This window comes from Mixophyes fleayi, chromosome 1, assembly GCF_038048845.1.
Source record: "Mixophyes fleayi isolate aMixFle1 chromosome 1, aMixFle1.hap1, whole genome shotgun sequence".
Classification (NCBI taxonomy): Eukaryota; Metazoa; Chordata; class Amphibia; order Anura; family Limnodynastidae; genus Mixophyes; species Mixophyes fleayi.
The window spans coordinates 99,690,089-99,710,272 of record NC_134402.1 but is presented as its reverse complement, the minus strand read 5'-3'; the positions used below and the strand labels follow the sequence as shown (position 1 = coordinate 99,710,272).

Below are 20,184 nucleotides of genomic sequence, written 5' to 3'. Positions count from 1 at the left end.
AATATTGATTTTTCTGTTAACATCTATATAAAGTTGTTTTTGGAGGATTTAAATTGTTAAACCTCTCAGAGCAAGTCAATTTAGAAAGTTTGCTCTTGCGATTTTCGCACCATTATTTCATATAATGATAAAACAGCAGAGGAATATAATACAAATGCACATAATTCTAACTTCCCACAAACGGAAGTAAAAAAATATATGCAGGATATTATGTTTCTTAATCTAATTGCCCTTGTGCGGCATACAGGACATGTACGGTGCTCGTCTGCCACCTACTGGACAACGCTTTAATAACATCAGAGCCGCCCTAGTTTTATTTTTTCGGACCGTTCCATTACACATGTGGGTAATACCAAAATATTCTGTACAACATTTAAACCGTTCCTAGCGTGTTCTGAACTAAAATAAAACAAGTTACATTATAGGAATTAAGTCTTTACTAAGGTTTATGAAAAATACTAATGTTTAATCTAAAGGTGTTTTGTTTGGTGTTGAGTAGTACTACCTAACCCCCCAATCTTAATGTGCGGGCTGGGGGAGACTGTAAGGTTCTTCCGCACAAGCTGCAGCCTCTGCAGAGTAAGTAATATAACTTTCCCAATATGCTGAAGCTTCCTCGGTGTCTGCCTTTGTGTTACATTATAATGTTGTAGTTTGCAGCTAAGTGAGAAGTGCGGTGGGAATAGAACGAGACCATTGGGTTGCTGCTGCCTCACTTTGGCTAGGACTCTACACTGGAGACACAATCCAATGTTTGTTTTGGACTTGGACTGTAATGTCACCATCTATTACTGTAGTTTATTGTTCCATTAAGATCCGTGCAATAATTGTGACATCGTTACTGTAAATAACACAGTCACAGTTCGGAGGTTGCAGACTTGGTTATATATTGTGTAACATATGTTATGTAATTGGTGTGGTTATAAATTGTCAATACGTATCTTTTACTTTTTAAGAAACTGTAACTGTCTTTATAGCTCAACACACTGTTAATATAAAGTATATAGTAATATACTAATAAAAGGTATGTATATATAGAGAAAAACAAGTGGTGGTCTGCTCTGTCCTATTGCTCTAAGTATACTGCTGTAACTGGCTGATAGAAACAGTCCTGACAATAACAATCCCATTCTAGGTGCTATATATAGTAAACTATTAAGAAGCCATTGTAACATTGCTGAGCAGAGTTGTATTTGGACAGCAAGGTTGCTAAGTGGCCACACGTGATTTTGTTGTGTGTGGGTGTGTGTGTGTTGTCATCCAGGTGTGTGTGTGTGTGTTGTCATCCAGGTGTGTTTGTGTGTCCGCCAAAGATGGATGAGCATTTGCAGTGCGAGTTTTGTTCATATTGGTAGAGACTGAAACCTTTGCTTATCTGAAAAAAGAGACTGTAAGTGTTCAGTACATGGTATCTAGAATAAAAGGCTTATCAGCTTGCCGTGTGTGTTCAACATAGGGAAAAGAAGATATGGCAGAAATGTTCATATTATTTCTGCGTAATAACTTAATATATGACAGGTATGAAAGTAATGTTTTACATTGTATCATGTGACCAGCTTCAAAGGTAACAGACATTCTTACTGCTTGGTGGAGATATAGGATGTAATTAAAATTAGAAACATCTGATTTGCAGCTGAGATCTTTAATATCTGCTCCATAAGCTTTAATTGTACTGATATCAAGGTTGCAGGTAAAGGGGGGACTGTCCTGCCTGTGTAGTGGGAGGAGTAACCAACCTTTGGTGGCTGTGGAAGTTTCTTTACCAGGGCTTGACATAACTCTTGGCATCCCTGCTGGTATCTACCAGAAGAAGGAAACACTGACACAAAGGGGAAGATTTACTAAAGCTTCTAAAAAGAAAAAGGGGAGGAGTCAGCCATAGCAACCAATCAGAATCTAGGGCCTGACTTATTAAGGGTCTTAACTGAAGAAACTTCTTATTTCAGTCTCCTTGACAAAACCATGTTACAATGCAAGGGGTGCAAATGAGTGTTCTGTTTTGCACATAAGTTAAATACTGACTGTGTTTTCGTGTAGCACACAAATATCAACTTTAAATTTCAGTGTACAAATAAGCTATGAAGTATGTGTGTGCTACATGAAAAAAAAACAGTCAGTATTTAACTTATGTGCAAAACAGAATACTAATTTGCACCCCTTGCAATGTAACATGGTTTTGTCCAGGAGACTGAAATAAGAAGTTTCTTAAGTTAAGATCCTTAATGAATCAGACCCCTAGTTATCATTTTCTGAAATTTACTAGATATCCGCAATGTTACATCATTGCAGAGTGCCTTTGTGACCGCTATTTGAATATGCCCCATTGAATGCACTTTATCTCTTCAAATAGGTAACTCTAATATTAGTATAAAGAAATTCAATTGTGAATGAGGTTACATATTGTTTTATGTACAATATAACTGCCAGGACTTGCTGGAAGAAATGATGGTTGATTTTGTATTTTTCAGGGTCCATAGAGGCAGCAAAAACAGACATAGAGGAGTAGTCTCCTAGTACCCAACCGCAAGTATGGGGTGGACTATATTTCTATTAGGAAGAAGATGCGTCTCATCTTGGAGGCCTGAAGCTGGGCTTCTTCACAGTACACTGTGCCGTGCCTGTACACGACAACTTTCTACAGATCCTGTGGTACAGGACTGCCCGCCCCCTGTTCAGAAGCGTTCTCCCGTAAGAATTGGATGTGCATCTGGCTTCTGGGGTGACACTGCAGCTTCAGGTAAATTTACATCCCAGCATTCCATATATGGCTGTTATAAATGGATGCATGTTTTATAATGTTACACCTATATCCAGACAAGTTCACATACAGTATGTCGGCACCAGACACATATTAACATAAGTTACAGTTTATACACATAGGACCAGATCACACAATGAATGTATCAATGACACATCGTATCAACTAAAGAATCTGAGCTGCTTTATCACTATCTAATTGGTCAGGTTAGGGGTTTCTTTTAGTCCACTTATATTAAAAGCTAAAAGAAAGAAGAGGATTGATCCATGTGGATTTATATGGATAATAAATTGGTTAGCTGGGGACGGGGGCAATTTTCAAAAGAAAATAAAACAGTGGTTCCCAAACTGTGCACCTAGGCTCCCTGGGGTGCCTCTGTGATCTCACAGGAGGGCCTCAGCCAGGGTCAGTGGTAAGCAAGGTGGGGGACTACTTGGTAATTATTTTGGCTTAGGGGTGGCTTAAAATTTTTTTGGAGACCCTAATAATGCCTTGAACTGAAAAATTTGGAGTCCACTTAAATAAAGTATTGTTATGTAGATGCTTTTTTTTTTACAGTATGTGGCATTACAAGTCCCATGGGCCCTAGATTTTTTAGGTTTACAAGCCCCATCATGTCCTAGTAGCATTGGGCATGCTGGCACTTTTAGTTCTACAAAAGCCTGCATACCAAGGAGCTTGGGACCAGCAGTGTCACATACAAATGCTTTTTTTTATGTGATTACCCCACCAGGCACAGTTGTTGGGAACACCCCCAGGGGCAGTTTTTCTTATGTATGTGTGTGTGTGTGTGTGTGTTTGGGGGGGCGGAGGAGACATATCTTTTTCTTGTGGGCCCAATTCTTTAGGGAATTCAGCTACAGCTGAATAGGCTGGTGACAGAGGGACCCAATGCTGCAGATTTCTCTATTATAATGTTACCAACCCAGCTTGTTATAGCCTGGTGCTGGTTGCAGTATTTGTGTGGGGACCCGACACTGATTATTTCCACCCTACAGAAGCCTCAAAGCCTCAAGCAGCCCAGGCAATGAGCGTTGGTGCTTAGCACAGATCATCAGCACAGACTTTGCACCAGGGATCCAGCACCCGCAAGAGATAGGTTTCCGAAACAGACGTACCTGTAGCTGTGACCCGCCTCCGATTAGATTGCAGTTACGTTAACGGACCCACACCTTACTCGACATATGCTTGTCACCTCTTCCCTCCCCTATCTCGTCTCTCTAAACATAAGGCTTCAGATGTGACCATATCGGCATATGGATCCATCGCATTATTATCCATTTATTTGCCTTCTGAAGGTACCAGTACGTGGTTTATGTAATGTCTTTTGATTTAACAATGTACCTTATTCCTTTCTTTTTTTTTTCAGTTCCACAACTTCTCTATGGAGGAAAATTAGATTTCTTAGTTTTCGACTACCTCTCTGAAATAACAATGTCTCTGTTGTCTGCAGCAAAATCCAAGTCACCTGTAAGTAAACATTCCCGCTCAACTTCAATTTGGCAGAAAAATACATTGAAATTGTGTTATGTTGGTTCACCCAGCATGACTGGGTACAAGATGACAGAAAACAAAATCCTGCTTCATTGGGTTCTTTATCCCTTGGACCATGGGCAGATTCCCTCTCTGCATTACCCTAAAACCAGCTTTAACGTGGGTCTATGGTTTATTCTTTGTTATAGATTCCAGGTTAACAATCTGTTTATTTATCTTCCTATATAGTATCAACATGGGAAGGAGTATAAAAACAGAAATGATCTGAAAGAGTCTTCATTACTTTGTTAGCAAAAGTTCCTTTACAGGCTCAGATGATTTTGAAAAAAACACAATACAAGTACTGGGACATTGTTATTCAATCAAGTAAAGGGTGTATATTTCATGAAACAATAGACTGCACCTCTAAATCCAAAAACCTTGTTTCTGCTCTTTGAAACCATTTCCCATCAGACAGAATGGATTAATAGTTATTCATCCATACATGTGATCAGTAAACATAAGCCATATTTTCATGGCAACTACAGGATAATTATAGCAAATAATATAATGGAAAACACGAGTCAGGTGCTAAATATAGATGGATACTACAATCAGGCCTCATAGAAAAGCAGCTGTCTACTGGGGATATTGCCACTTCTTTCCACCAGAAGAAAAAGAAGAAATGCACAAAGACTACACTAAATAAGTACACCAAATAACTAAAGCCTCATAAGGGTCTAAACCAGGCTTGTCCAACCCGCGTCCCAACACGCCTATAAATGTGGCCCAGCAGAGTCTTGGTTGTGGCAAGGGGGCAAGGCTTTTAATGGAAAAAAAAAAATCCTGCAAAAAAAAAAAAGAAAATACTTACCTTGCGGTCACGTCAGCTGGCGCTCCGGCTCCCTCCCTGGTGTCCTCCTATGTGCGGCGCTCGCAGTGCATGTCGGGCGTGACATCATCACGCCCGACATCAATTGCGGAGCACAGCACAGAGGAGTCATCCGCTCAAGAAGAACTATCAGCAGCACAGAATCGGAGAAAAGAAGAGAAGAGGATCGGAGAACAAGCCGATTATAAGGTAAGTTAAGGGGGATTTTTTTATTTTATTTCAAGGGACGATGACCAGTGCATAAAAATCACCTGGTCCAGGAGCATCAGAGACCTTATCTCCCTGCTACATACTTCTACTTGTAATACTAATGGGGCATTATATATTATTCTCTTTGGATTTGCATTTTATTGATATTGCATGGAAACAATACAAAAAGTGATTATAGTATAATAACTAGAGAGGATTTGAACAGGGAGATTGAAAGGTAAGTAGAGGGGGATTTGAAAAAAAAGTGATAAATATATATATATATATATATATATATATATATATATATACACACACTGTTTTCTATGGTTTTTTGGATGATCAGCTATCGTTAGTGTTAGTGTATTGCTGCAACTGGATAAAAAAAACTAATAATATACATAGACAATTCTCCTACTTTAATGATGCAGAATATATCATAATACCGTTGCCAATTATATGCAGCCACTTAAATAAAATAAGATTCCTTTTTAGGATCTACAAGTCCCATAAATCCATTGGACTCACACAACCAAATTGAGCATGGTTTTGAAGTAGAACACTTAGCAGAGGCCTGAAAACATAGACAACTGTGGTAAAAATGCTGAATCCAGCTTACTATGAATAGTAGTAATGATGGTGTGACTGATATAATGACGTCTCTGTGTGTATGTGGTCAGCTTAAATTTGTAGTTTCCATCTCAGTAAGGATTTGTTCATAAACTACATATTAGTGTGCTCCTTTCAGTCACAGCAATGTAAAATACAGAGAGAAAATCAGCTTAGTAGAATCCCCCTCTTGTAAAATCCTTTTATCTGACGCATTTTGTCCTTACTATAGGACATTTTCAAAGATATGTAAACAGAGGGTCAGTCATACTTACCTACTTTGTAGAATCTTTTTCCGGGAGAGGGGCGTGACTGGAGGGCGGAAGGGGGCGGGGCGTGGTGAATCACGTCCTTTTGATCCTTCCCCGGCGACGAAATAGATGTTTTGTCACGGGGGTGGGGCCAAAATTACGCGATTCACAGCGAATCGCGTCATTTAGTGATGGCTGTAGCGGGATCCGGGATATTTGCCAGCTCTCCCGGGAGTCTGTGGGACTGACCCGAATTTCGGGAGTCTCCCGGACATTCCGGGAGAGTTGGCAAGTAATGGGGGTAAAGTCCTAGCATATATCCCCCTTTTATGAAGCTTCTCCACCTTTCATTCATTAATCTGCAGCTGTGTTCACAGTCTGCTGTTACTCTGATAGTGGCTCATTGGATACAAGGGTAAAGGACATAATATAATAATAAAAAAGCCAACTCTATAATATACTAATCAATAATATATAGATCCTAATATTCATTAAATATCAGCAGAATCCCAATATGAGCCTAAATCATTCAATGCAGAATCTATAGTAAACCGTAATTGATTCATTCAATTTATCCGTTTATCAAATATTTAATCAAACCCTATATTTATGGCAACCCAAATACCTAGGACACCTTAATCTGTAATCTAATCATACAATGAAATACATCCATAATATAAGAATGGGTGAGTTTAAGAAGTAGACATAATTCACTGGTCCTCTGATCTCTGTGAGCTTCTCGTATTACATATTGCAATTCGTTATTACCTTACCTTTGCATGTTACATATTATATATTACTATGTTTGGCTACATTAATAGTTTGGACTAAAACCATCTTAGATATGCACTTGGGAACAACCATACATCCAGTAGGATCAAAGATAAGTTTTGCACCTTAATCAGGGGATTTTTAGCTCTCTCCTTATTACCTGGTCCACATTTATATTTCCTGCCTATTTTTTAACAATTCAATATACTTTTGTAAAAAAAATGTATAGGACTATGCATATTCAGCGTAGTTAAAAACCAAGTGGGGTTGTCTATCTAGATCTTCGTAGGTTTTACCAGTCATTATCATATTATACATTTTCAGAGATACAGTACACTAATGACCCATGTCAGCAGGGCCTGATTAAGGGTTCTGGCCGCCCTAGGCTAATACGGCCGCAGCGCCCCCCCCCCCTCCTCCGAATATATAGGTGTATAGGAACACTCCTGAATATGAATGTTTAGGTGTATTCTCCAGCATTCAAATTTAGACAGATTGTGCCATTGTCTCTTACCTGTCCTTGCTCTTCTCTCTTGCAACTTTGTTATCCTCTCGCTGGCTTCTGGAAAGTTGGCGTCCTTTTTTGAAAATGCAAAAATGTATTATAATGCAAACCCTGAATGATTAGGCCCTTTAGTTAAAACAAAACACTCCATTATGGCCAGCTAAAAGTACCCCATTGGACAGGCATATATAAGCAATATCTGAGTATTTGTTGTCAATCAAATACAAACCTCTACCAGCCCCATCTCACTAATATTTAGTATTCTAGTGATTGCTGAGACCACCCATGTGACCACCACACAATCATGAGATTCTGCCCCCCAAAGCTGCTCTATTTTTTAAATACCCCCTGCAGCCATTTTCCTTAACCACACCCCCCCCCCCCACAGCCATTTTCCTTAACCCCTGCTGCAGCCATTTTCTTTACCTCCCACCCTGCATCCATCCCCCTTGCAGCTATTTTCCTTACCTCCACTCTGCTAGCTAGCTATTCCCCCCCCCCCCGTCACATCAAAACTCCCCCAGTCACATATATCAGCCCCCCTCCTCTGCCCTCCTTCATACATATCAACCTCTCTACCTCCCTATAGATTTTCATGACAGCCCCCCCTCCCACCCTATAGATTTGTATGACAGTCCCCCTCTCCCTCCCTATACATATGCATGACAGTCCCCCCTCTCCCTCCCTATAGATATGCAGGGTAGTCCCCCCTTCCTCCCTATAGATATGCAGTGTAGTTCCCCCCTCCCTATAGATATGCAGGGCAGTTCCCCCCCTCCCTATAGATATGCAGGGCAGTTCCCGCCCTCCCTATAGATATGCAGGGCAGTTCCCCCCCCCTCCCTATAGATATGCAGGGCAGTCCCCCCCCCTCCCTATAGATATGCAGGGCAGTTCCCCCCCCCCTCCCTATAGATATGCAGGGCAGTTCCCCCCCCCTCCCTATAGATATGCAGGGCAGTTCCCCCCCCCTCCCTATAGATATGCAGGGCAGTTCCCCCCCTCCCTATAGATATACAGGTCAGTTCCCCCCCCCTATAGATATGCAGGGCAGTTCCCCCCCCTCCCTATAGATATGCAGGGCAGTTCCCCCCTCCCTATAGATATGCAGGGCAGTTCCCCCCCCTCCCTATAGATATGCAGGGCAGTTCCCCCCCTCCCTATAGATATGCAGGGCAGTTCCCCCCCCCTCCCTATAGATATGCAGGGCAGTTCCCCCCCCCTCCCTATAGATATGCAGGGCAGTTCCCCCCCCCTCCCTATAGATATGCAGGGCAGTTCCCCCCCCCTCCCTATAGATATGCAGGGCAGTTCCCCCCCCCTCCCTATAGATATGCAGGGCAGTTCCCCCCCCCCTCCCTATAGATATGCAGGGCAGTTCCCCCCCCCCTCCCTATAGATATGCAGGGCAGTTCCCCCCCCCCTCCCTATAGATATGCAGGGCAGTCCCCCCCCCCTCCCTATAGATATGCAGGGCAGTCCCCCCCCCTCCCTATAGATATGCAGGGCAGTTCCCCCCTCCCTATAGATATGCAGGGCAGTTCCCCCCCCCCTCCCTATAGATATGCAGGGCAGTTCCCCCCTCCCTATAGATATGCAGGGCAGTTCCCCCCCCCCCTATAGATATGCAGGGCAGTTCCCCCCTCCCTATAGATATGCAGGGCAGTTCCCCCCCCCTCCCTATAGATATGCAGGGCAGTTTCCCCCCCCTCCCTATAGATATGCAGGGCAGTTCCCCCCCCCTCCCTATAGATATGCAGGGCAGTTCCCCCCCGCCCTATAGATATGCAGGGCAGTTCCCCCCCCCCCTATAGATATGCAGGGCAGTTCCCCCCCCTCCTTATAGATATGCAGGGCAGTTCCCCCCCCCTCCCTATAGATATGCAGGGCAGTCCCCCCCCCCTCCCTATAGATATGCAGGGCAGTTCCCCCCCTCCCTATAGATATGCAGGGCAGTCCCCCCCCTCCCTATAGATATGCAGGGCAGTTCCCCCCCTCCCTATAGATATGCAGGGCAGTTCCCCCCCCCCTCCCTATAGATATGCAGGGCAGTTCCCCCCCCCCTCCCTATAGATATGCAGGGCAGTTCCCCCCCCTCCCTATAGATATGCAGGGCAGTTCCCCCCCCCTCCCTATAGATATGCAGGGCAGTTCCCCCCTCCCTATAGATATGCAGGGCAGTTCCCCCCTCCCTATAGATATGCAGGGCAGTTCCCCCCCCCTCCCTATAGATATGCAGGGCAGTTTCCCCCCCCCTCCCTATAGATATGCAGGGCAGTTCCCCCCCCCTCCCTATAGATATGCAGGGCAGTTCCCCCCCCCCTCCCTATAGATATGCAGGGCAGTTCCCCCCCCCCTCCCTATAGATATGCAGGGCAGTTCCCCCCCCCCTCCATATAGATATGCAGGGCAGTCCCCCCCCCCCTCCATATAGATATGCAGGGCAGTTTCCCCCCCCTCCATATAGATATGCAGGGCAGTTCCCCCCTCCCTATAGATATGCAGGGCAGTTCCCCCCTTCACTTACCTGTAGTTGTGCCAGTGTCGCTCCTCTCCTCAGATCAGCAGATAGGAAGTGAAGACGTCCTGCTTCCTGTCTGCTGCACAGCAACAGGCAGCCTGGCGATTGGCTGTGTGTTGCTAACCACTGACCACCAATGCTTTTGATCGTCAAGCCCTCCACCCCCCTCGCGGCGACCCCCCCCTCCCCCACCCCGAAAAAAAAAATGAATGAAGAAAAAAAAAAAAAATTAATAAAAAAAAAATAATAAATAAATAAATAAAATACCCACAGTGCCGCGCCCCCCGGAACCCAGCGCCCCAGGCTGCAGCCTGGTCAGCCTAGTGGTTGATCAGGCCCTGCATGTCAGAATTCATATATTCATAATTTCCAAGAGCCAACACTGCATACAGACACTTAGCTTATCGTGTGATGCCAAAATATGTTGTTCCTGGAAGACTAAAGGAAAAAGGGAACAGAGCAAAAACAGAAACAAAAGGAGGTGTGTTAGATAAAGTGTCTACACAAATATCTACATCAGCCTATTAAATGCCACTGCCATCCAGAGGGCCTCCCTGAGACACAGTCACCTGGAGGCATCACAACAGCTCTGCACCAGTAGAGTATGCACCAAGTCTACGTCAGGTGTTCTTACACCCAACCAGGACATAAGCACAAGAATTTTTTAAAAATTTGATTTGGTAGCGTGAAATGTATTCTTGATTAGGTTTGATTTAAAGTAAAGCAAAAACCTCTATAATATAAGTATAATCTTCCTTCTCTTGTATGAATGGTTAAAAAATAAATATTTTAAAAAAAATATATACATCCACAAATTATATCATATAGACACGATTGGGAGATTCAGTTCAGTGTGTCTCTGGAATGCCCACAGAGACACGTCCAGCTGATGTTATGGCAGCAATCTCCGCTCATGTTTCCTCACACCCCATAGAGGTATGCAGAAAAATGAGCAGAGTTTCCTACCGTATTGGCTGTCAATATGCGTAGCCGGACGTCGGCTAGTTAGTGCTGGCAACCGTCGTCGTCCTCACCACCACCACCACACAGACACTAACAAGTGATATGGCTACTGGCATTTGTTTATCTGTGTTTCTGCGAATGTCTGTCTTAGTTTGCAGTTATGCAAACCTGTCTTTCCTTCATCATCATCATAATCTATTTATATAGCGCCACTAATTCCGCAGCGCTGTACAGAGAACTCATTCACATCAGTCCCTGCTCCACTGGAGCTTACAGTCTAAATTCCCTAACACACACTTACTTGAACTGCGATTGTCTGACCCTTCCCTCCATCATTCATGCTTTCCAAGTGTAAGGAGATGCAAGCGTCAGCTCCGCATACGACAGGAAGCGTATTCTTTATTCTCTGGTTATGAGTAGTACAAATTTGCATATTTTACGCTACAGAAACTGGCATTCTACCCTATATGTTCACTTCCTGTGATATTTAAACCCTTAGAGTTTCCCTCATGGACTAATGCAGAATATCAGGAGACTCTGTGTGTAGTTATGTTATTAATGATGATTCTACCATGCTATGTATAATGTGTTTTCAAAGTACCGGTGGTCCTGCCCACATATAGTAATAGATGTGGACATTATAACACATATGTAATACAAAATGTCTCACAATTTATACAGTTTACAATTCTACATGGTTCTTTAGTAACTTTCGAAATTATTTCCAGTGTTTATTTATAAATCCACATTTAATACATCTGGAATTCTTATAACAAAAGCACCCTTGAGGTTTGGATGGGAGCTATGAATTTGGTTTTCTTGTTTTCATGTTATTCTTCAAGTAATAGATTCTTCAAGTTTTTATTCTTCTTGAAAATGACAGTAGGTTTTAAACCAAGTGCAGGTCTCAGAATTGTAATCTGTTTTTGTACAGTGATTTTTTTTTTTTTTTTTTTATAATCTTTTTAATTTGTTGGGGGTTTAGTTTTACATTTTGAGATAAAGGGCATTAAGGTGTCTGATGAAAAGTATTTTATTATTTTTGCTTAACCGACTTCTGTCTTGGGGGTATATTTACTAAACTGTGGGTTTGAGAAAGTGGAGATGTTGCCTATAGGCAACCAATCAGATTCTAGCTGTCATTTTATAGAATGTACTAAATAAATGATAGCTAGAATCTGATTGGTTGCTATAGGCAACATCTCCACTTTTCAAACCTGCAGTTTAGTAAATCCAGCTCTTGATCTTTGATATCCAAATAGGCTATATGCATAAGATCCCCCTATCAATAAAGTTACTAACCATGTCCTCAGATGTTGTTTGTAAAACACAATTCCTTTTGGTCTATTCAAGTGTCTCTTTGATGTTGATAACCAATGGACTTTATAGTGATCACTCAAATGATGCAAATAATTATCAGAGTCTACGGGCCTGATTCATTAAGGAAAGTAAAGCAAAAAAAAAATAGTAACTTTGCACATGGGCAAAACCATGTTGCATTGGAGGGGGAGGTACTTTTAAAATGTGGGGACATATTTATAGTTGGGGTAGAGTATGTCCTAGATCAACATAAAAATTCAGTGTAAAAATAAAGCTATCACGTATGTGTGTGCTACATAAAAAAACAGCCATTGTACCGGTGCCCAAGCCTCTTGGCAAAGATGTTCCCCGGGGTCCCAGATCTCTGCTGGAGAGCTGGAGATGTCAAGGAGCTTCGGGCACCCCTTTACATATATGGTGGGAATGCTCGGCAATCAGACCTTTTTGGGATGCGGTTAATCTCATCTCCAAATCAATTGTGAGAACCGACTTACCAAACTGCCCGAGATTTTGGCTACTCAACGATACTAACATGCCAGTCTCTCAATACAAAAAGTCCTCGGTAAAATTTCTCAATAGCGCTGCCAAGGCTGTGATACCGGTTCACTGGAAATCACCGTTAGTTCCCACTATAAAAGAATGGTTTACACGAATAGACTTTTATATGGTAATGGATGAAATAATCTATGCGGCAGAGGATAAAAATAGAGCTTTCTACGTAATGTGGTCAGAATGGATTGAATTTAAAGGCTCAGTGTTGTTTGCTCAGTGGAATGTATGAAACCCAACTTCCCCCCTCCCCCCATGTCTTTCCTCCCAACCTTTCCTTATATCTTTCTATCCCCCATCCCCCTTACTTTCTTTTATTATTTTTTTATATAAGAAAGGTTAAGCAGATATACGCCACTTTAGGTGAACTTTCAATTGATGATATGCAACAAAATACTTGAAGTACTATATTTATATGTTAATACTGTTGCATACACATGTATATGCTGTTTCACTTCAATAAAAAGAGATTACATTAAAAAAAAAAAAAAACAGCCATTATTTAACTTATGTGCAAAATAGTAAACTAATTTGCATCCCTTGCATTGTAACATGGTTTTGTCTAGGATCAGATTTACTCCTTTGTTTGCTTTGCTCTCCTTAATGAATCAGGCCCTTCAGCCTTACAATGTAGAAGGAGTTGGCAGTCTACCTAGAGTGTAAGAGCCAAAAGTTACCAGTCATTCAAAAGCATGTTTTTTTACACTCTGTAATAGATTAATTAACAGTTTCAGTCTAATTGTCAGTCTAGAATCTTAAACATAATTGCCACAAGTTGCCCTCTAAGATTTGATAATATACACACTTAATCTATTGTTTTTATCCATTATTTGTGTTTAATATTTGTTTGTTTTTGGCGTATTCCTTATAGTTATAAATGTTAATTTTTTGTGACTAATACATATTAGTCTAACATATTGTATGACAGTAATGTTATATACAAATAACATGTATATTATATAATGCTGAAATCTATTTAAATTTAGAGGTGTAGCTGTCATTCAGGTTGTGATGATGATTATCATATTAATAGGTTTTGTGAACACAACATGAAGGAGATAATACATAGCTATGCACCGAGTAGGTGACCTCCAGGAAATTTTGTGATTAAAAGGGTTTGGTACTAAATAGCGACTACAGAAAACCCGACAACAATTTGCCCTACATGACAACAGCGATACACTGCTTACCGACAGTCTGCTCCTGTCGGCTGCTTGGAAAACAGACTTCAAACAAATGCGACGAATCAACAGCCCGTCCACCCATAATCACGTCACTATAGAGAGCGACACTGTGATTGGTGGTATTAAGGTGCTCATTTAAGGAGGCGCCGCCTGTACAATGTTTAATGCTTTGTAAAAAAAACATTGTACAGCCGGTAGAGGTGGCGCTTCCTAAAATGAGCACCTTAATACCACCAATCACAGTGTCGCTCTCTATAGTGACGTGATTATGGGTGGACGGGCTGTTGATTCGTCGCATTTGTTTGAAGTCTGTTTTACAAGCAGTCGACAGGAACAGACTGTCGGTGAGCAGTGTATCGCTGTTGTCATGTAGGGCAAATTGTTGTCTGTTTCTCTGTAGTCGGTGAAGTGACTACCACCGTGTTTAAAAGTATATCTGAATTTCAAATTATAGTGATTAGAATTTATAGTAGGTGTGCAGCAGATTCTATTGCCAACATGTTATCCTCATCCCAAACAATAAATAAATCACCAATGTAGCCACCATAAAGCACCCCTAATGTGCCCCCACGTTCAAATGTGCATATATATATATATATATATATATATATATATATATATATATATATAATTTTTTTGTTTCTTAATTTTTGAGGCTCTAGGATACTTCCAGCAGTATGTTACCAGCATAGAAATTTCTGTATAACATTGCAGTTGCTAATTCTTATGAAGTAATTGATGTTTCTGTTGGTTTTTATTCACAGTAAACTTACTAAAATGTCAATTAAGAATCATGTCTTTTGTGTATATTTTAGAGCTTGGGATTTACTCCAGACTTTGTACACACCGCTATGGCTCCATATCTGAAAGACCTTCATAAATCAGGTATTTTTGTCATGTGTTTTTACATTGCATGAGTTTTTCTAACCTACAAGTCATCTCCTTTTCGAAATCTGTTTTGGGCGCAGAGTATGGCTGCCAGTCACACACAGGCTCACAGCTCTCAGCATGTCATCTGAAGAGCAGACATAGCTCAGAGTGGTGTTCTAAAACATCTCTGCTCACTACATCATGTGACTGTGGTTGTCATGGTAGTCCATGACACTTTGCAGAATTATAAATCATTAATAGCGGCCTGAAGCAACAAACCAAGGAAAAATGGTAAATACCAAGATTCTTCTTATAGCATGTCACAGCGATTTATGTAAAAAAAAAAAAAAAGAACACCTCATTTTTTGCATGGGATTGATGCTTTAAATGCAGCACTACAAAGTATGGACATGCAGCCTACAAGGTGCAGAGGGCTAGGACCATGGTATTTGATAATGACTGTACAGTTGATTGCATTTTGTTTTGCTAGGTGTTCGTGTTATCAGTAATGCAGGAGGAACAAACCCCCTCGCATGTGCTGCTGCTTTACAAGAAATAGTGAAGAAATCTGGTCTTGATATGAAAATCGCAGTCGTTACTGGTGACGATTTAATAGGACAGGTAAGCACTACACCTTATAGTAAAAGAAACAGGAAATCAGACATTTAGTTAATATTCTACAGTTAATGAAACGCTGTTTACTTTGATCAAAGGCAGATATCTGTTCCTGGGTACTGGGGTTGGTCCATTAATAACATGGCCAATCATCACCTGCACCTTATTTACAGTTGTTGTTACTTCAGCACTAGTAGTGACTGTGCCCTAAATTTTTAACCATGTACCTCAAATGCTTGTGCCCCTCTATCCAACACCCCTTTTCCTAATTTCTAATGGGAAAACAGGTGTATTTTTCTTCCAGCTATTTCTGAATAGTTTCTTTTACAGGGACCAGTTAGTCATGAACAGTGTGGATCCCTGACGATATAAATATCTAATATGGGTGTATTTTTATTATATGCTTTTATTTTATTTATATACTTTGATTTGGCCCAACTTTGATATTACAAATTCCTCCTGTGGCCTGTTTACAATCTGTATACACACCATAAGTTTCACATATGCGTGACTAAGTGGGGGCTGAGAACTGGCTCAGTGGTCAAGTTTCCACAACAAGCTTTGCCCGCCGTTTGTGTCTGGTAGTAGTTTTTATTGCTGACCTAGCCAGATGCTGTAGAGTTCTTTTCATTTGGGTGATGTGCCTGGGCAGGTGGGGTTATGTTTTCCAGATTATGATATGAATTAATTTATTTCTTCAAAAGTGTGTACATATTATCTCTTCATGCTTTGTGCACAAAAGCTATTCATATCATATCATATAATCACTACCTGAATGACTCCCAATGTGACTAACAGCTACACCCTTTAATCTTATAGGAAAATTATTCCAGCATTAAACTGTTGCTAAACTGCCAACTCCTTCATACCCAGACATTCCGAGTCTGCATGTGACTACCTGGGATTGTAGTTAGTCAGCAGAGGAGTGTTAAAGCTGTGCAATTACCCGGGTAGGACATAGAGCGTGAGAATATTGTATTTCTTGGGAGAGCTAATGCATTAACATTTTTGTGTAACTTTCTGAGGGTTGCATTATTTCATAATCATCATCATCACCATTTATTTATATAGCGCCACTGCTTCCGCAGCACTGTACAGAGAACTCACTCACATCAGTCCCTGCCCCATTGGGGCTTACAATTTAAATTCCCTAACACACACACACACACACACAGTCCAAGAGTTACTAAGGTCAATTTAATAGCAGCCAATTAACCTACCAGTATGTTTTTGGAGTGTGGGAGGAGACCCGTGCACCCAGAGGAAACCCACACAAAAACGGGGAGAACATACAGACTCCACACAGATAAGGCCATGGTCGGGAATTGAAGTCATGACCCCAGTGCTGTGAGGCAGAAGTGCTAACCACTGAGCCACCGTGCTGCCCACCATTTGCCCATTATTTATGTAAGCATTACTATGAGAGAAGTCATAACAAGATGTATTTTTAATTTTTTTAAATGTATTTATGTTGCTATATTTGTCTGTTTTTCCTATAAAATTATTTCAATATAATACCAAAAAAGAACTTTGTTTCCCAAAAAATAAAGCAATGTGACATTCACTTGGGTATACAGAGTAGGAAAAATAATTCTTGGTTTAACTGACCGAACTGTAATATCTTCACGAAGGTGTGGAATATCCCCGCTAATCAATCATATTCACTTCAGTACTTAAAATTCTTTAATAAAAGGTGTTTTCTTTTTGTATACTGCTCTTGTGTTTGCAGAAAGACTCCTTTAAGGAAGCAGGAATCACAGATATGGAGAGCGGGAAACCATTTCCAGAGCATATTCAGAGCATGAATGCTTACCTAGGGTGGGTAACTTACAGCCTTGTGCATTTCTAAAAGTGTTACATATGCTAGACATGGGGGGAGGTTGAAATGAGTGATGTCTCTCTGGAACAGCCCACGGAGGCACATCGAGGCGATGTCAGGCGAGAAATCCTCGCTCATTTTTCCTTGCTCCCCCTAGAGGTGCGCTGAAGAATAAGTGGCGTTACCTCACCGTAATAGACATCAATGTGCACGTCTGGACATGGTGCTGATGTCCAGCGGCACCTCACCCTGGATTGAATCTGTCCCATAATGTTATGTTTTCCCTCCCTTAGTTGCCTCAACTTTCCTGCCTCTGTAATGTTTTCAGCTACCTGGCTAAGCTGCTGAGGACATCATACCACAAACATAGCAGTATACTTTACTCCTGTCACTGGATCACACCCACATGCTGTATTATTGTGAGAGGGTTATCACACATAAATAAGGCTGACAGGAGGGCTCTGGGAGTAGATAAAGGGATTAAGGAACTGATGGAATAAAATATCACTATACTTCAGGTTGCCTACGGCTAGTAAAACATTTCTCCAAGCTATTTAAGGTACAGTAGTTTATCAAAAATATACTTATTGTGGAAGTTGGCGTTGCGCTGAATATAATTAATTACCCAATACACACATTGATATTTCATGGTGTTGTTTACACTCATTCTCACCTGTCGAGCACTTTACTGTACTTCTATACCCCTGTTATGCTTTTTCCAGGTACTCATTTGTGCCCAGTATAAACAAATGTGTCTGTTTAATTCAGTGCAAATGTCCGCGTATTATTGTATCATTAAGTATCCATATCCTAACCTGAGGCTACTTGGCCGTCCATATCCTAACCCGAGGCTACTTGGCCGTCCATATCCTAACCCGAGGCTACTTGGCCGTCCATATCCTAACCCGAGGCTACTTGGCCGTCCATATCCTAACCCGAGGCTACTTGGCCGTCCATATCCTAACCCGAGGCTACTTGGCCGTCCATATCCTAACCCGAGGCTACTTGGCCGTCCATATCCTAACCCGAGGCTACTTGGCCGTCCATATCCTAACCCGAGGCTACTTGGCCGTCCATATCCTAACCCTAGGCTACTTGGCCGTCCATATCCTAACCCGAGGCTACTTGGCCGTCCATATCCTAACCCGAGGCTACTTGGCCGTCCATATCCTAACCCGAGGCTACTTGGCCGTCCATATCCTAACCCGAGGCTACTTGGCCGTCCATATCCTAACCCGAGGCTACTTGGCCGTGCAATTTAATATTATGTTAAACGTTCTTTTATCCTTTCAGAGCAAGACCAATTAGCAGAGCTCTGGATCTCGGGGCAGACATTGTTATCACTGGAAGATGTGTAGACAGCAGCATTGTACTGGGACCTCTTATACACTCTGTACGTATCTTCTTATGTTTCTTCATGATATAATTATAGGTACAGTCATTATGTTTGAAGACTATAACTTTATTTTACATTAATATTTATTTTCTGCTTTCTTATGGGTTAACATACATTGCATTTAAAACAGAACTGTCACTGTATTTAAAATAATAATGATTAATTAATAGTAATGAATGGTAACGATTTACGTGCAATTACAAGCATCTGTCAAGTTATCTATTTTAGTAAAGTGGACCTTGAGATACAGTAAAACCTTTAGTAAGTACATGTCCAGTACATTATGAATTTTAATGTCCTATGAGTAATGGTCGCACGTAGTTATGTTTCTGGAAGCCCTAGTGTATTCACCTTATTGTTTGTATAGGTTGAACACAAAGAAATGTAAAGGTAATTAATGGGCTTGTCAACTTTTTGTCAACCACCTCTCATACTAACCTTTCCTGTATATAAATCTAATAGCCCATTATCTGATGCTGAGACCTGCCTCCCACTGCGGCTCTTATCGCTGGTCTATCAGTAGATCTCAGTAGAGCGCCAAAGAACATTATGATGGATCCATGCACGGTCTGCAATATGATAGAGTGCCATGGCTCTCTGGGGGAAAGGTAGAGAGTGTCCAGCTGGGGAAAGATTAGTGTAAGAGGGGTGTTTCCAAAAATGTACAGTAAGTTTCGTGCATTAAAATGTGGGAAAGGTTTTCCGTGGTAGTAACCATGTTGGAGCGTTGCCAGACTTCTCAGCACTCCAGGAGATGTTAGTTATTACACTGATATATGTGGAATAACCACAGGCAATATAACTTACATACATTATCTTCCTTTGTTAAACAAACTGTCTAGAGCATGGCCAAACAACCTGTGGTTTTCTGGCTGTTTCAGAATGTAAATTTCCAGTGTTTCAGTCAAGATGCCTACTAATGTGTGCAACAGATGCAAATGGTAGTTAATATAACACTAAGAACCCTATTTAGTGTTGAACACAATTTTGTGGCCGAAATATAGACACAAATATCAGGTCACAACATTATGTTTTTCCATATGTATTGTGCATGGTACATACTGAATGTATAGCAGTATTTCTATGTGTAGAAATGCATATGGCATATACTTTGACCCAACTTCATCTGTAGCGTAGAGATGTGTCCGAAGGCCAGTTATTGCATTATATCATAGTTGCCAACATTGGCAACATGTGTCCCGGGAGGCAGGTGGGTGTGTGGGGCTCAAAGAAATGTGTCGTTAGCCACGCCCCCCCAAAGCAGTCATCACTGTTGCGACCAATAAAAATAGGGGGCGGTGCCACAATGGCGCGTACATGGCACCACTAAGCCCTGCACCCTCCGTTTAATTTGCCGAGCTGCCGGGAATCAGGAGAATTGCCTGCTCTCCCGGGATTCCGGGGGAAAGACTCAAATTTCTGGAGTTTCCCGGACAATCCGGGAGAGTTGGCAAGTATGCATTATATTAATATTGTGTACAAATAGGGTAATGTGATTT

The 20,184-nt window shown here is 41.5% G+C and overlaps 1 protein-coding gene across 2 annotated transcripts in view; it reads left to right on the top strand.

The window, feature by feature from the left end:
• The first annotated feature begins 529 nt into the window (after nt 1–529).
• Nucleotides 530–20,184, top strand: part of LOC142140654 (uncharacterized) — a 74,528-nt gene continuing 54,873 nt past the window's right edge. Inside the window, exons 1-7 of one of the 2 annotated variants that reach the window (XM_075198399.1) lie at nt 530–579; nt 2,469–2,737; nt 4,128–4,228; nt 14,801–14,870; nt 15,346–15,476; nt 17,200–17,288; nt 18,583–18,682. In XM_075198399.1, the coding sequence (XP_075054500.1) occupies nt 2,530–2,737; nt 4,128–4,228; nt 14,801–14,870; nt 15,346–15,476; nt 17,200–17,288; nt 18,583–18,682 (699 nt within the window). In that variant the 5' untranslated portion in view covers nt 530–579; nt 2,469–2,529. The remainder of the gene's footprint in view (nt 580–2,468; nt 2,738–4,127; nt 4,229–14,800; nt 14,871–15,345; nt 15,477–17,199; nt 17,289–18,582; nt 18,683–20,184) is intronic. The other variant, XM_075198409.1, reaches the window with a different exon arrangement.